General features: G+C 31.9%; 3 protein-coding genes and 1 non-coding gene across 4 annotated transcripts; 2 read left to right on the top strand and 2 right to left on the bottom strand.

Moving 5' to 3' along the window:
* The first annotated feature begins 2,969 nt into the window (after nucleotides 1–2,969).
* Nucleotides 2,970–8,116, top strand: LOC124921283 (DCN1-like protein 1). Its single transcript, XM_047461918.1, has 12 exons — nucleotides 2,970–3,180; nucleotides 3,409–3,470; nucleotides 3,555–3,691; nucleotides 4,752–4,810; nucleotides 5,030–5,053; nucleotides 5,577–5,659; nucleotides 5,775–5,839; nucleotides 6,026–6,075; nucleotides 6,521–6,622; nucleotides 7,413–7,472; nucleotides 7,604–7,764; nucleotides 7,850–8,116. Exons 1-11 carry the CDS (start codon nucleotides 3,178–3,180, stop codon nucleotides 7,715–7,717), a joined length of 759 nt encoding a protein of 252 aa, XP_047317874.1. The 5' UTR covers nucleotides 2,970–3,177; the 3' UTR covers nucleotides 7,718–7,764; nucleotides 7,850–8,116.
* Nucleotides 8,117–9,207: 1,091 nt separating this feature from the next.
* On the top strand, nucleotides 9,208–11,754 carry LOC124919827 (phosphoglycerate kinase, cytosolic). The gene is made up of 7 exons (XM_047460168.1): nucleotides 9,208–9,358; nucleotides 9,576–9,771; nucleotides 10,120–10,197; nucleotides 10,275–10,535; nucleotides 10,613–10,930; nucleotides 11,032–11,190; nucleotides 11,281–11,754. The coding sequence occupies exons 2-7, from the start codon at nucleotides 9,577–9,579 to the stop codon at nucleotides 11,473–11,475; spliced, it is 1,206 nt and encodes a 401-aa protein (XP_047316124.1). The 5' UTR covers nucleotides 9,208–9,358; nucleotide 9,576; the 3' UTR covers nucleotides 11,476–11,754.
* Nucleotides 11,755–12,197: 443 nt separating this feature from the next.
* Nucleotides 12,198–12,270, bottom strand: TRNAR-CCG. The gene has a single exon. It is a non-coding gene; the product is annotated as a tRNA-Arg (tRNA).
* Nucleotides 12,271–12,521: 251 nt separating this feature from the next.
* On the bottom strand, nucleotides 12,522–15,306 carry LOC124919469 (thiosulfate/3-mercaptopyruvate sulfurtransferase 2-like). Its single transcript, XM_047459711.1, has 12 exons — nucleotides 15,042–15,306; nucleotides 14,679–14,855; nucleotides 14,524–14,583; nucleotides 14,397–14,459; nucleotides 14,190–14,314; nucleotides 13,872–14,034; nucleotides 13,699–13,758; nucleotides 13,408–13,466; nucleotides 13,208–13,289; nucleotides 13,053–13,116; nucleotides 12,911–12,978; nucleotides 12,522–12,817 (listed from the first exon to the last, which is right to left on the bottom strand). Exons 1-12 carry the CDS (start codon nucleotides 15,150–15,152, stop codon nucleotides 12,713–12,715), a joined length of 1,137 nt encoding a protein of 378 aa, XP_047315667.1. The 5' UTR covers nucleotides 15,153–15,306; the 3' UTR covers nucleotides 12,522–12,712.
* Between the last annotated feature and the right edge of the window lie 1,034 nt (nucleotides 15,307–16,340).

The following is a 16,340-nucleotide window of genomic DNA, read 5'->3' as shown; positions in this document are numbered from 1 at the left end:
CTTTTCGCACACTCAACATTTTATATATTTTCAATGCATTGTTTGTTGTAATTGTTTTATTTCTAGTTTACTCAACTTTATTTGAATATCATATGTTTATCATGTAACAAATAAAATAAATAATATTTTTCACTCTCAAACTCAAGGTTCTATATTATTTTATTATAATTATTGATAATTTTAGTCGTAAAACTTGAGTGTATTTTTTTGAGTAAAAAATTAGAGGCTTTTAATGTGTTTACAAGATTAGTTGAAAATGAGAGTGGATGTACTTTAAAGGTTTTCGCACTGACAAGGGAGGATGAGTTTATCTTTAATGAATTCACAACCTTTTGGGATGAAAATGGAATAAGAAGACGGTTCACAACACCATACATCTCACAACAAAATGAAATTACTCCGGAAGATGAATATTGGAGTGGAAAAAATCTTCAATATAACACTTTAGAGTGTTTGGTTGTATATCTTTTATACATATTCACGACAATACGAGAATTAAGTTGGAGGTAAAGAATGTCAAATGATTTTTATTGGGTGTTAGTGAAGAATCCAAAGCTTATAAGTTGTATGGTCCAGTTTCAAAGAGAGTGATAATTAGTATAAATGTAAAATTTGAAGAAGGGAACTGGATTTGGAATAAAACTCAATATGAAGATGAAATCACTCACCATGATAGTGAAGAAACTGAAATAGTACCAAAAGCTTCCATTACTGACCTAACCGAAGATATTGAAGACGAATCTGCTCCAAAAGAAATTGAGACAGGTGCAAAAAGAGTTATAAAAGAAATTAACTCAAGAAAAAATAAGAAGAACTCATGTTTGGATGAATGATTATGAGAGTGGAGAACTCTTATCAGTTGAAGAAGCTATAACTCACCTAATATTCTTCATCACTAATGGTGATCCAATTACTTCAATGATGTTGTGAAAGAAATAAAGTGGAGGAAAGTATAGATTCTGAAATCCATCGAGAAGAACAATACGTGGGAGTTAACATATTTACTTTTGGAGGGTAATAAAATTGGAGTAAAATGGATTACAAGATTTTGAATGAAAAATGAGAAGTGGACAAATATAAAACTTTGATTCGTGGTAAAATGATATACTCAAAGATATGAGGTTGACTATACTGAAATTCTTGTACTAGTAGCTAAGTTAGAAATATATTGAACAATCACCTAGATATGCTATAAAATAAAAAGAAGACAAAGTCTACAAACTAAAAAAACATTATATGGTCTCAAGCAAACTCAAAAAGCATGGTATAGTCCAATAGAAGCATATTTCGAGAAAAATATTTTGATTGTATGTTTTTATGTAAAAATTCTATGAAAATAGAGTTTGACATGACTAATTTAAAAAAAAATGAGGTACTTCCTTTATATTAAAATTTTACAAAGAAAATATAGAATTGTTTTTAGACAAATAAAGTACACAAGATATAATTGAGAGATTTAAATAAAGGACATAGGATATAATTGAGAGATTTAATAAGACTTTATGAAACATAGTACATAACTCAATTGTACCCCATACTAAACTCACAAAGACAAGTAATGGAGCCATTATATCATCAACTTATAGGATGTCTTATGTTTAACTACTACAATATTATATTATTATGTTTGTAGTAAGTTTTATTAGCAGGTTTATGAATTGTAAAAATAATTCTCACTTAGCTACAACTAAATAATTATAATAATAATAATAAGGCATTTATCTTTTGAAAAGCTGAACTCATCCTTGGTCCCTTTCTCATGTGAAGTGATGTCAGTCATAATAAGATGCAAAATAAATATAAACGCGGATAATTTAAAAAATAATAATAATTAAAATCAATTATGTTTAAAAAAATTATCAATTCAATTTATATAGCTTGAACTAAATATTTATCCAAAATATTTAATTTCATCTAATTTAATCACATATTTCATATAAAATAAAAAATTACTTTCACTTTTATTTTACAGGACAACTTTTAAAAATGATTATAGCTCTTAACAAAATGCTAAGTTTACATTTTGTTACTAATTTGTGAACTGTAACAATTTTATTAAACTTGGTAGAACATGTCCTTATTTTAACCATGAAACATTTCAAAGTTATTCGTGAAAGTTTCGTCTTGAAGAATAATCTCTACACTTGGCCAAACTCGGCATTGTTCACCACCTGATTTATGTCAAAGTTTTATTTGGTTCGACAATTATTTAACTCAATCCCAACCAAAAAAAAGTGAAAAAGGATAAATATTTTATTTGGAAACAATTTTTTTTGCACATTAATAAATCCATTTAGAAACATTAAAGAATTAATTATCTTCAAACATATATCTTCATCAATCAAATTAATCAATTTTTTAAAAATAAATATTTTTTAATTATATTAAATATTATTTAAGTTTTCTCCACAAATAACTCAATTTTTTCTTATCTTCTTATCAATCAATGTTATTTATATAACATAAATGCATTATTTAAACCCGAATTAGAACAAGTCTTTGATTCTAATTCAAACATATATAAATGTATTTTCAAATAGGAAATTCATTGATAGTTTAATTCCAAATATGTTAGATAGTTTTTCGTCGAAAATTTCAACCTTCTATGTTAAATGTCGGCTTCAATTGTCCTTAAATTTATTGTTACACGTCTCCTCGAACACATCGAAAGTGATTATGACTCGGCGTTAAAGCATCCAATAGTGTTTGAAGTTCCGACAAATTAAAATATGAATAATTTATAGACGTCGATTATTCTAGTTTGTCGAAATTGGCTGAAATTTCCAAAGAAATTATGATTAGGGTGTGATATAACTCATGTAAAAAATTCAGGATGAAAAATAAACTAAGTAAATTATGAAGAAATGAAAACGCAGGAAAATCGCGGAATTCTAAAATCAAAGGGCTGAGGCGATTGTGGCGATTGTAGCGATTGTAATGTGATAATTACCTCAAACCCCAAGAAGATGATATATAGACTGCTGACTTTTGAGGAGCAAAACCAGAGAAGAAGCGAAAAATTCCTCTTTGGCCTGTGGGGACTGGGGAGCATAGAGAGAGAAATCGAAATTGTACATCTATCAGGACCCTAATAGGCCTCTCTCTCTTTCTCTCTCTCTTTACAATCCAAGAGTTTCAATCCGGAATTCTAGGGTTTCTTTCTATCAGATTTGAAAAATGGTAAGTGTTTTCAGTTTTCAAGCTTTAATCCTTTAACTGCTGTCCTATTAAGCTAAACTTTAACACTTTATGCTTTGAACCCAGTTACTAGATCTAATTCCTCTTTTAACATGTACGATGAATGATTTCTCTGTACCTTTATTTGTCATATGTTTGTTTGTTTGTACGACCTGTGATTGGAAACTTAGAACTATTATATTATGTTTATGTTTATGTTTCTAATGACAGAACAAGCTTGGCAGAGGTCACCGAGATAAGGTTCAGCAATTCATGACAATAACTGGAGCTAGGTATGTTTTTTTTTATATTTTAGTTTGGGTTGTCTACTCCTGAGTCATTTGTGTGTATATTTCTGGAAGTTATTGTTTATGCAGTGAAAAGATGGCTCTTCAGGCCTTGAAGGCAAGTGATTGGCATCTTGAAGGTGCTTTTGATGTATTTTACAGTCACCCACAGGTTAGATCGTATGCAGATTCTAGACATGTGGAAGAACTATACAACAGATACAAAGGCAAGTTTATGTTTCATGCCTTTTACCCGTTTGCTCGAAAATGTTCAAATTATAGAGTGTTTACATTGTGGATGGATGCCACATTGAGACTGTTTCAGCAATAAAAAGTTGATGCTTTTGACTTGTTTAATGATTGAAGCTAGTGGTTTATGCTAACTTGTAGAATTATTTGTATTTATTGTTTCCTTAGTTCATTTGCATGCATGTAATTTTACCTTTATTGTTTCCTTAACTTGTGAGAGAAAGACATTAAATGTTCACTTGTAAGAGAGGTTGTCTTAGTGTGCAATGAAAACAAAAATCAAGGGGGGAAAACCTTGTCCTATTTCTGCAGGTCTTAGAAATTATTGTCTTGGCTGGCTGATTTTAAATCTATCAACAAGAGTGTATATATATGATTTTACCAATTTAAAAACTTTGGTCGATACTTGTTATATCCACTCCCTTTGGTTCTATCTGTCTTTCTTTCCTGTTATGAAAAATTCCAGGATCTAAACGATGTCGTGTGTAACACATGATGATAACCTTTGACAGATAGGTCTGTTTAACTACAGTTTTTTGCAGTATCTGTGGAGGACTACTTTGACAAATATCATGGCTATGGTCCTTCAAGTTAATGAGTTATAGATCTTGAAAATAAAAAATGTTTTTATGTCCCTCTTGCAATTATATACAACTTTTCCCTTTTATAAAGATATTTGAAAACCTTATTGATACAAATAGAAAAATAGATTTCTTAAGGCTTCTTAAGGGCCATAATGATGTAAAACCTAGACATCTCCATGGTTTATATTGCTTTGAATTTTGCTTGGAGGAGTATTCCAGTTGACGATGTCATCCATTTGTGTTACACTGCATGAATCAATGATCATAGAAGGTGGGTTTCAATCTTCAATTTATGCCCCAAATATGGACTCACAAAAGTTATTTGATCAATTCAAAATTTAACTGTTAAATATTGTGATATTTTAACTTATTTGTTGATTCATTACTTGGAGGTTATAGGAAATGTAAATTGTGATTAGATTAAGTCTAACCACACAAATCGCATGGTTTTCAGACCCTTATGTTGATATGATTATGGTTGATGGCATCACTCTTCTCTGCACTGATCTTCAGGTATCTAAGTTTATCATTCATAGTTTATATATATAAGAAAAGATTTGTCAAACTTTTTTGAAACTGGATGTGCATCCTTATCCAAGAACTATATTATTTTAAGCATTACTCCTAACCTTGTTGCTTTTCCCAAGATCCCCGCCTCATCTTTTAGGTAACATTTAGAATGGTTTTCACATGCTAGTCAAATAATGTATGCATCTTCTTTTCCATTTGCAGGTGGATCCGCAGGACATTGTTATGGTATGTGAAAATATTTATTCACTTCAGTTTCTTCATTTGATAGAGATATAATTTATCTCTCTGTTATTTGAGAAATGTATTACTCCATTATATAGATTACACAATTTTATTGTTCTATACCAATTCTGTGGACTTTCTGAAAGAGGAAGTCTTACAATTCTGGCTTGTTCCTTTGTGATGTATTAAAAAACAATTCTTTCACTGGATTGTGCGGGTGTGCCTTGTTTGATGAAGGGTTAATCCAAATAACCTCTTATTCCATCATTAATCAATTCATTACCTTAAATACCCTTACTTAATTTTTTTTTATTACATTTTAAAATAATAAATGCAAAGGATATCTAGTCATGTAACCAAATAATCCATTTTTCCATCAAACAAGTATTTTTTCAAATAACATAGTTTATTTCCAAATAACCTCACATCAAACAAGCTCTTGTTGTTTCACGTTGTGCATTGTATATTTTCCTTTTAACTCTTTCAAGTTATCAGTTAAATTTTAACTTGTTATTTGTCATTGTAGCTTGTTGTTTCTTGGCATATGAAGGCGGCAACCATGTGTGAATTTTCCAAACAAGAGTTTATGAGTGGTTTACAATCCCTTGGGTAATTATTGTTAAGCTACCTATAATTTGTACAGATTCTTGTCAAATCTGGCAAGAACTAGTTTTATGCTCATCTGATAACATCTTACTAATGGAATTTTATTTCTAACTGACAGGATAGATAATATTGACAAGTTCCGAGACAGGCTACAGTACATGCGTTCTGAACTGAAAGATGAGCGTATGTACACTTGATATTGCACTTTTATTTTTGGTTATAATAAGACATTCTGTCTTTCTCTCATCTCTACTCATGCCACCCTTTGAAAAAATTGTTTACTAATGGCATCTATCATTCCAGTTAAATCTCGATATCATTATGGATTATATTGTCGTACTAAACCATATTTTTTTCACTTTTATCCAGAAAAGTTCCGTGAGATCTATAACTTTGCCTTTGGCTGGGCAAAAGAGAAGGTATGGGAATCAGCAACATCATTTTGCATTTGTTTAGGAGACTTCATGATTCACATTTCTTCTTCATAATTTCTTAAGTTTGTCATGGAAGTTTTGAATGAATTTATCTGTGTGATACCAAGAAAAGAGGGCATGCCAAATGAATCTCACTCTTTTGAAAATAATAATACATGGCTGTCAGTTTGTGTATTTTTATTTTTATTTATATTCTTGAAAAAAAACAGTCTTTTATTAAAAGAAATCAGCTAAACAGCACTTATTATAGTCATCCCAACATTTCTAATATATTTGATCAAAACAAATCATAGCAAATTCTCTAAACAATTCAAACAATTTTTATCATTCAAACTTTCATCCTACATATTGTGCAGTCTCCAATTCAACTCAATATTACTGCCTTCTTTTCTCTAAGTGTCAGCTACTGAAAAATATCCATGACTTGCAGGGTCAGAAATCTCTAGCTTTGGATACTGCAATTGGGATGTGGCAGTTACTCTTTGCAGAAAAGCAATGGCCTTTGGTTGACCATTGGTGCGACTTCTTACAGGTCATGCCCTAACAACTATTTTGCTTCTGCTTGAGCAAAATTATATTTCCACTTAATCTTGTCTATATAATAGTTGAACTTGTTGATCTTCATTCTTACTCATCCAAATGTTGATCCTTCCTTTGGGTCCTTATGCGAATAGCTTATTTAAGCTGCTAAAAGAACAAGGAAAATATAGTTAAAGGACTCCTTCGACTTTGGAAATTGGATTCACGTATGTTTGGAAAAGAAGGGTTTTTGCTTATACATAAGAGTAGGTTCTTTAGCCCATAACATAGCTTTATTCACTTAGTTCTTCACCCAAGATTCTGTCAACTGAAGCTCTGAAGGACCTTAGAATATGACACCATGTCTTGGAATTTCACCCAAGTTAAAATTGAAAGTGATTCTTTTTCTTCAGTTTGCTATAGATTTTTCTTATCATAATCAGATTATCTTTTAGATCAGATCAAATTATAGTTTGTTTTTTATTGTGTCATATACAAATTATTTTTTAGATCATGATCCAAGTGTAGGATCATAGATCATTGTCATATAACTCATTGTGATTTTTGGCAAACATAACAAAACATAGATTTTTCCGGATTCATTTATTTATTATATAACAAAAGAGCCCATTATGCATGAATGCAATAAGCCAAATAATATTAGTAGTTAAATGATATTCAAGATTATGCAGTTTGTATCTCCATTTGTAAGATTTCATTTGACCACTATGTTTCCCCTTTGATAACTTTTATAATCTTCTTACATGCATTGCATAATAATTATGAACTTTCTACAATTTCAGGCCAGGCATAACAAGGCAATATCGAGAGACACTTGGTCTCAACTACTAGAATTTGCAAGGGTAAGATGCCAAATCAATTTTACTAATTCCTGTATCTAATTAATTTGCTCATTTTCTTTCTTCAAACCACATTTGATATTCTTTTGTATGATTTACCTGATTTCTGTGTAATCGGTTACTGTTAAATACAGACGGTAGACCCAGCATTGACCAATTATGACGCAGAAGGAGCTTGGCCTTACCTAATTGATGAATTCGTGGAGTATTTGCATGAAAATGGCGTCACTGGAAAAGGGGCGGAGTAAGAGGAGAAGGACCAGGCATAAAGGCTCATGCTTATTGGAACTCGGCAGTATGTTTTGTGTGTTTTTATCATTTAATTTGTCAATTAACCAAATTCTATGTGTTTTAAATGCTCGAGTCTTTTTCTTTCACAGATGGCTGTGGATCGAGGAACTCGGCTTCATCTATATATCCATAATGTCAAAGTTTGTGAATCGATTGGCAGTTTCATTGTTATCTGGTCAGTGTCTTAATGTTACTAAGGATGATTGATAATTAAAACTTTGTTGAGTAATTTGTTTTCATTTATGTTATTGATTCAGCTATGTTTTTCTGTAATTTGTGGTGGTTGAAAGTTATATGTACTAAATTCAAGTATTTAAGTAGTCTTTTATTAGTTGGGTTTGAATAAAGATTAATTTGCAAGGTTTTAGTTATTCACATTTATATAATTATAAAATTAATACTTTTTGATTTGTTAATTTTTATCCTCTCAAAGAAAATTATTTGAATTTACATTCATCAAGGTTTTGTTCAAATATTTTATTACTACTATAATTTGTTTTAAAATATGTCATCTTCATTAATACTAATTTTATTTACACATTTTATTATTAAAAAATATGTTAACCCTAAAACATTGTTTTTTAGTCTTTAAGATATTTTTTATATGGCAGAAATGTCAAATTGGTCCCTCTTTATTAGGGATTCGTACAAGTACTTTAGATTTTAAATACCTTAAACTTCGTACAAGTCCGTTAGCTATTAATTTATTATATATATATATATATATATATGTTATATTTATAAATAAATAATTAAAAGATTCTCAATTTACCTACATTCAACTTATATTATATTATTTAAAAATGTTATAGGGTTTATTCATAATAAAAAAAAGTTTTAAATTTTCTTTTACATATTTGAATTATTCCTAAACATTTATTTTTTGTGCAAATACTAAAAAATGAACCCTCCAATTATTTTTTAAAGTAATTAAATATATCCATCAACCTTTACTATAAATTGGTATAAATCTCCACTACCTCTATGAATCTTCAAAACTTTTAGATGAAACTAGTTATTCTTAAAATTAATGTTATAAATTAGTTCCAAACATAATCAACAACTTAAATTGAGTTTTATTTAGTTAATTAGTAAGTAACTCAGTCACAATAATCATTTATAAGATATAAAAAAGTCATTGAGAACACCTCAAATGAAAAGAAAATTGAACAATTTATATTCTCGGCCCCTTCTCCACCCAAGATGGCATATGAAGAATGACAATTTTTTATGTGGTTAGAACATCCGTATTTTCATGTCGAACCGTCTTGTTCTCGGCCGTTTGAAGTTAGTGTTCAATTCATTTAAAAAAATAAATAATATTTTTTTTAAAGATATATAAAACCTATTAGAAAAAGAAAAAAAATGGAATGGATCCAGTTGTTTAGACAATATTGATAAACGGTTAGAAAGCCCAATATAGGCCCAAAGTGTGAGTTTCTTCTTCTAGCATATTCCTCTCCTTATAATTATATCTTCTCATTTCTTCTTCATCTTCATCGACAGTTCTTGGTTTGATCGCATCTCACAGTCAACTACAAAACTTTGATCTCTCACTTTCTCTCTCATCTCTCTAATTTCTTCCTGTGTTTATCATCGTATGTCCAACTCCTAATTAATCAATACTCTTTTTTCTTGCTTATTTCTTATATATGCATCTTCATTTATGCTCTATATCTTCAACCTATGCGATTTCTCTTCCGATCTATTACCTATTTTATCTTATTCGTAGATGGGTTTGAGAAATCTGTCCGATTTGTGTTGATTGTTTGTTTTTTTGTTTGTTTGTTTACGGATCGATTTCGAATTTTACAGAATGGCCACGAAGAAGAGTGTAGGTTCTCTTAAGGAGGCTGAATTGAAGGGAAAGAGAGTCTTTGTCAGGGTTGATCTCAACGTTCCTCTTGATGACAACTTCAACATCACCGATGATACTAGAATCCGAGCTGCTGTCCCTACTATCAAATACTTGACTGGTTATGGAGCCATTGTTATTCTCGCTTCACATCTGGTATCAAAATTTCTAAACTTTCGATCTTGTTTTCTGCAGATCTGTGCTGCATGCGTTTATTTATTCATGGTGATGACTTGTGTGTACAGCTTTAGCTAGTGTGTTTTTCATTTAGTGTGGTTAAGTGAGGTTCTTGGGGATAATATCATGATCTGTGTTCTATTGCTTCTGTTTTGTCTTAGTGTTATGATATTCTTTTTCCTGTTGTGGTGATTTGTTTGTTTATAGCCTGAAAGTTTTGTGGGTTTTTCAATTCAATTTAGAAAATCCCTTATTTATGCATCTCTTGCTGAAAATTTGTTACATTCTGAAGTTATTTACAACAATTTTTGGACTTTGGATTTGCAGGGCCGTCCAAAGGGTGTCACTCCAAAGTACAGCTTGAAACCTCTTGTGCCAAGGCTATCTGAGCTCCTTGGAATTGAGGTCTGTTGCTGTTGATATTCATGCATTTCTGATATGATGTTTTTTTGGTCTGAAGCTTATTTATTTGCAAACTACAGGTTAAGATAGCAGATGACTGTGTTGGTGCAGAAGTTGAAAAGTTGGTTGCTGCAACTCCAGAAGGAGGGGTTTTGCTTTTGGAGAATGTTAGATTCTATAAAGAGGAAGAGAAGAATGACCCAGAATTTGCCAAAAAGCTGGCTGCTTTGGCAGATCTGTACGTGAATGATGCATTCGGCACTGCTCATCGAGCTCATGCTTCTACTGAGGGAGTGGCTAAGTTCTTGAAGCCAGCTGTTGCAGGGTTCCTTATGCAAAAGGTCTTTTTTTGCCTTCTCAAGTGATTTTGTGTTTATGTTGGTGTAATGTAATAATAACTTTTGTAATGTATCATCAGGAGCTTGATTACCTTGTTGGAGCTGTTTCGAATCCAAAGAAGCCATTTGCTGCAATTGTTGGTGGGTCTAAGGTGTCAAGCAAGATTGGAGTGATAGAATCATTGCTGGAGAAGGTTGACATCCTATTTCTAGGCGGTGGCATGATTTTCACATTTTACAAAGCACAAGGTTACGCCGTTGGATCATCACTGGTGGAAGATGATAAGCTTGATCTTGCAACCACTCTTATCGAGAAGGCCAAGGCCAAGGGTGTGTCTCTCCTCCTCCCTACCGATGTAGTCGTAGCAAACAAATTTGCTCCAGATGCTGATAGCAAGGTAAGTTTCTACTTTAAATCAGATAATAAAAAATAATAACAATGTAGTCTGTTCTGTTGTTGATTTAAACGTTTGTAATTCACCATCTTTTCTTTGTGCAGCTTGTCCCAGCATCTGATATCCCTGATGGTTGGATGGGTTTGGATATCGGACCTGATTCGATCAAGTCCTTTGGTGAAGCCCTGGACACTACCCAAACCATAATCTGGAACGGACCAATGGGTGTGTTTGAATTTGAAAAGTTTGCAGCAGGAACTGAGGTACTTGCAAAGAATGATATATATAATTTGATTTGTACTTGCATACATAAATACAATGCTGAAAATGATATAATTTGATAATGTTTGCAGGCAATAGCGAAGAAATTGGCTGAACTAAGCGGTAAGGGAGTGACGACCATCATTGGAGGAGGTGATTCAGTTGCAGCTGTGGAGAAAGCTGGACTTGCTGACAAGATGAGCCATATTTCAACCGGAGGTGGTGCGAGTTTGGAGCTTCTCGAGGGAAAACCACTCCCTGGAGTGCTCGCTTTGGACGAAGCCTAAACAAACTCTATCTATCAATCTATCTATTGTTTAGACCATCTTCCCTGAGTAGAGGCGAAGTTTCGAAATAAATGAGACTGAACACAGACCATTGCAAGGATCTTGCAATTTTGATTAAGAGAGTTTTGTTTTTAAAAAGTTTGTATTGTTGTATGATGTGATTTTAGGGGGTGGTGGCTGTATTTGGAAGATTTTATTTCATCCTCTATGGCCAAACTAAAAGGACGAGACACTTAAACCCCTTATTTTATATAATTCATACAATCATCTTTTGCATTTTATCTGTTTTTAATGAATTATAATAAGGTTCTATTTCAATTGAACATTTGATTAAAATGTTGTACATTATATTGGTATGAATAATCAATTAAGCCCTAGAATTAGAAACATATAATTTTGATGTAGACAATATAAATAAATAGAGTTTTGAAATTAGTCTAACAATACTTATTAGTCATGAAGGCTTGATGCTCCCATTTAAAACTTAATAAAATAATAAAATAGAGATCATAAATACTTTATAATATGAATCATGATAACAAAGTGAGAAAAAAAAATGGAAATAATATAAATAAATAGAGTCATGAAGGCTTGATGATCCCATTTAAAACTTAAAAAAAACAAAAAAAAAACTATTGCACATTTAAAACTTAATAAAATAGAGATCATAAATATTTTGTAATATAAATCATGATAACAAAGTGAGGAAAAAAAATATAAAACGATCGCGATGGGACTCGAACCCACAATCTCCCGCTCCGGAGGCGAGCGCCTTATCCATTAGGCCACGCGATCTGTTTGCTTCATTATTACACGATATAAATCATCAATAGATAATAAATAATTCTTCTTCTGCTGTGAACCAAAATCAAACTGGGTTGTCATAGCCCCATTCTTTCTTTGAGTTTTCAGGAGGGCTCTGTTTTTATGTAAAATAAACTATATCCCATTTAAAAATACTTTTATTAATCATTTAACTCAAACAAATTGTTTTTTTTTACTAATTTTTAAAATCTTAATGGATTTCTAGAATGGAGTTAAATCAATCATATGTAAAACAAAGCAAGTTCTAGGTAATCCAACGACAGATTCTCAAGCCAATCAAACTTTTAATCCCACCATTTATTATGGACACAGGAAACTGAAGGTGAAGAAGTAAAAAAGAAACCGAAATAATGGATTAAGTAACTGTATAATCTTTATTCGGAAGATCCATCAAAAAAGTTGCGGTTCTTGGTCAAGTAGACGACGATGTATGGACAGGAGTGTCCTGGTCACCTCCCCATTCTGTCCATGACCCATCATACACAGCCACGTCTGAATTTCCCAACCGATGTAGTCCCTGTTTTACGTAAAAAAAATGGCGTTTTAGGTCCAAAAAATTCATTTAAAGATATGAATAATCAAGATAGGTAGAGAGGCTTATGCTGCTAACCAGGGCCAGGACACAAGCAGTGACACCCGTACCACATGAAGTAACAACTGCCTTCTCAACATTGATCCCTGTACAAATAAGATGATTTGATAGGAAATCGAATCTCAGACTTGCATGAATTACAGAAGAATGTATGTTTTACCTTCTTGTTCAAATCGTTTCTTAAGCTCATCTGGACCAAGGAGTGTCTGTGAGGCATCTAACACCTGCAAGAAACAAAGGCACAGTTGGTTGTTGCTTGGTTCATCTAAATTCTCCAAAATATATTCAAGCCCATTGCTTTAATCTCGTTATTACTTGGGGAAAAGGAATACACTTGCTGCCAGGCACATGCCCACTTCTTATTCCCTTTCGGGGTTCTGGCGCTGCTCCATCAAATCTGTAACACCAAACAATAATCCAACAATGTTCCACAAATGTAAGTAAAACTGATATTTCAACAAACAGAAACAGACCACAAAACATCGGTGAAGAGTATTATAAATGAATAAGGTTACCTAGCCTTTGACCGAGCATCAATTTGTTGATGTGTTTTATCCTCAATATTACTCTTAACCTGGAATGAACACAAAGATAAAAACAAAATGAATCATTGATCGAATCAAAATTAAGTAATTACCAATTTTCAGACTAAAGCAGCAACTAAAAGAAGTTAAACAGAGAACATTGCACTCATATTCAAATTAGATTTCACTAACAGTCCAAACACACATCAAAATTTCAACATCGGTCTATCCAGGCTAACATTTAGAGAAAATTGTTGGAAGAGATGTAGTTTTTCTTGTTACCTGTTCAAGTGTCCAAACTAGATGTGGCTGAAATTCGGTCTTAAAAGTAAATGGTCCAGCCTGCAATCGCACAAAATAGAATCCAACGCTTAATGAACCATTTTGAAGCAATAAAGGAAATTAAAAAAAAAAAACATGGCAAGCATTTGATCTCAACACTAGTAAGAACTTACTGATTGTCCCTGATAAACTTTTTCTATTGCATCACTTGCAGCACTAGCTTTCAATATTGCATCATCAGCTGCACTAGATTCAACATCATATCCTGCTGAACGCCATTTTGGAAGACCTCCATCCAATACCCAGACTTTGTTATGCCCAAAAACTCTGAACATCCTAATCATTTAATCGTAAAGGAAAATGATTATACAACTACACTACAGTTAAGCCCAAAGACTCTGAATATCAAAATACATTCTTTAGCAAAAAAAATAGAAAAACTGAATATATTTGCAGTCAAGATAAAATTTCAAACCAAATAATCAACTCACCACCAAACTCGAGCTGCACTAAATAATCCCTTCCCATCATAGACAACAACCCCATCTTTGTTCTCAATACCCAAAGCAGAGACAGCTGCTGCAAAAGCTTCTTCAGATGGTAACATATGTGGCAACTGATACATGGAGATCAATCAATTAATCGATCAAAAATATGTAAAGTAGCAACTATGTTAGAACTAAAGAAGGGTATCTTACATTGGATTTTTGATCAGATATCCCATCTACATCAAAGAAGAGAGCACCAGGAATATGGGCAACCTGTTGAAAATGGCTCAGATTATACAGAATATTACATAAACAGATTCTAAAAGGTTAATAATACCTGATACTCTTGAATTGGATTTCTTTGTTCATCTGGCATGTACCAGGATGCATCCAACACCTGAAAAAATATCAATTAAACTACCTTCAAATGTTTCTCTACAGTAGAACATATGTACAATAAAAGAGAAGCTAAGTGAAGGCAAACTAGAATACCTTGATATCAGGCTCTCTAAGATTAGAATGCAACCAATCGACTGATACCACGGGTTCACTTGTTGAGATAGAAGCTTTGCCACCAAGAGATTGTGTAGCCATTTGTGAATAAATAACAGTAGAAGGTCTGTGTATTGAACGTGATGAGATAGACTGGTAATGATGAGTCTGTCCCTTCTGTAGGAAAACCCAACAATCAATTTAGTAAAAAAAAAGATGATTAGATCAAACACCCAATGGTGATTCAATAATAATAATAATCGGCAGCCCTAATCCAGTGATCAATAGGACAAAACAGATAAAAGCTTGTGTCTTTTGGATGATGATGGTGACAAGTGCAGAGAGAGGAAGGGGGGTACTTACAGAGAAGAAAGATGTAATGATCTGGAACTTGGAGGGGCAGAAAGAGAGTGGAGTAGAAGACTGAATTAACAAGCGTCGAGTAAACTGAATTCGCGAGAAGACAGAAGCCATGGTTAGAGATTCATAAGCAGAAGAAGCAAGGAAAGAGATAGAATAGGCAGCAGCTGGAAGAAGGAGAGGAGAGAGAAACCGTGGATTCGGTAGGCAAAAGGGAATCCCTCTGTAATCAGTATGCTCAAATCGTAACAGCTGTTGAAGATGATGAAAAATTGTTCATTTTTATATACACAAAAATTATTTCTATAAAATATATATGTATAATAATAGTTATCAAATTAGTAATTTTAATGTTTTTTTAGATAATTCAATGTTATTTTATATAAAATAATAGTTTATACTAGAAATAAATTTAAATTATAACATTTCTTTTAAAAAACACTCACACCTAAAATTGTTAAACTCATTCATATACTTTCTGAGATCTCTAATTAAGGAAGAGGGCTAAAATGACATATATTTTTTTTTTTCACATTTAATCAATTTATCTGGAGAATTTGTTTAAATAAATGATCCACCATGGAAGAGGAGATGCGATAGACTCTTCTAGTAGATGCTCTACTCATGTTTCGATTTACATGAAAATCGATGACAAATTTTCTTTAATCGGCTCTTCTGATTTCAAGATTAACTATATTTATCACGCGTCTCGCCCAAGGATCCTATCCCGATTTCCTTGAAAGAAGTGTGGAAAACAAAATTTTCATAAAAAATCTTGTTATTTGGCTAAGAAATTATCAATATAAAGAGTATTGACTCTTACATCTAAGATATTTAAAAAGAAGAAATTTCATCTTGTTAACATGTAATATTTGTTTGATAAGTGACGAATTATTAATTATATTATTTTTCGTATGGAGTCTTTCATATAACCTCTTTTATTTTTAATATGATAATAATGAATGTCAGTAATTTTTTTTTTTCAATTGAATTAACTAGTATTTTTTTTTTTTTGTTGTCAATTGAATTAACTAGAGTTCTAGGAGGAATATTATGGACGATCGTAACTCAAGGAAAAAAAAGAAAAGATTTTTTTTAAGGAAAAAGTATAGTTAAGATTATCTCAAAGTATTAATGTTATACGTGATCGGTTCAATCCAAAAAAAATTGATCATTTATAGGAACGAAAAACTTTTCGATCTTATTGACATTTAAAATTATTACTTTATAATTTTTTTTTTATTTTGCTTTTAATGTGGTGCCAATTAGAGATTATTAGAAAACTTAACAATCAATTTAATT

Source organism: Impatiens glandulifera, chromosome 1, assembly GCF_907164915.1.
Source record: "Impatiens glandulifera chromosome 1, dImpGla2.1, whole genome shotgun sequence".
In the NCBI taxonomy this organism is placed as follows: Eukaryota; Viridiplantae; Streptophyta; class Magnoliopsida; order Ericales; family Balsaminaceae; genus Impatiens; species Impatiens glandulifera.
This window is presented reverse-complemented; position numbering and strand designations above follow the sequence as displayed.

Coding starts and splice junctions, on each gene's coding strand:
- LOC124921283 (XM_047461918.1), top strand. Junction 4,811..5,029: donor TTCTCTGCACTGATCTTCAG/GTATCTAAGTTT, acceptor TTCCATTTGCAG/GTGGATCCGCAGGACATTGT. Junction 5,054..5,576: donor ATCCGCAGGACATTGTTATG/GTATGTGAAAAT, acceptor TTGTCATTGTAG/CTTGTTGTTTCTTGGCATAT.
- LOC124919827 (XM_047460168.1), top strand. CDS start 9,577: ATGGCCACGAAGAAGAGTGTAGGTTCTCTTAAGGAGGCTGAATTGAAG. Junction 10,198..10,274: donor CTGAGCTCCTTGGAATTGAG/GTCTGTTGCTGT, acceptor TGCAAACTACAG/GTTAAGATAGCAGATGACTG. Junction 11,191..11,280: donor AGTTTGCAGCAGGAACTGAG/GTACTTGCAAAG, acceptor TAATGTTTGCAG/GCAATAGCGAAGAAATTGGC.
- LOC124919469 (XM_047459711.1), bottom strand. CDS start 15,152: ATGGCTTCTGTCTTCTCGCGAATTCAGTTTACTCGACGCTTGTTAATT. Junction 14,584..14,678: donor TTAGAGAGCCTGATATCAAG/GTATTCTAGTTT, acceptor ATATTTTTTCAG/GTGTTGGATGCATCCTGGTA. Junction 14,460..14,523: donor ATCCAATTCAAGAGTATCAG/GTATTATTAACC, acceptor CATTTTCAACAG/GTTGCCCATATTCCTGGTGC.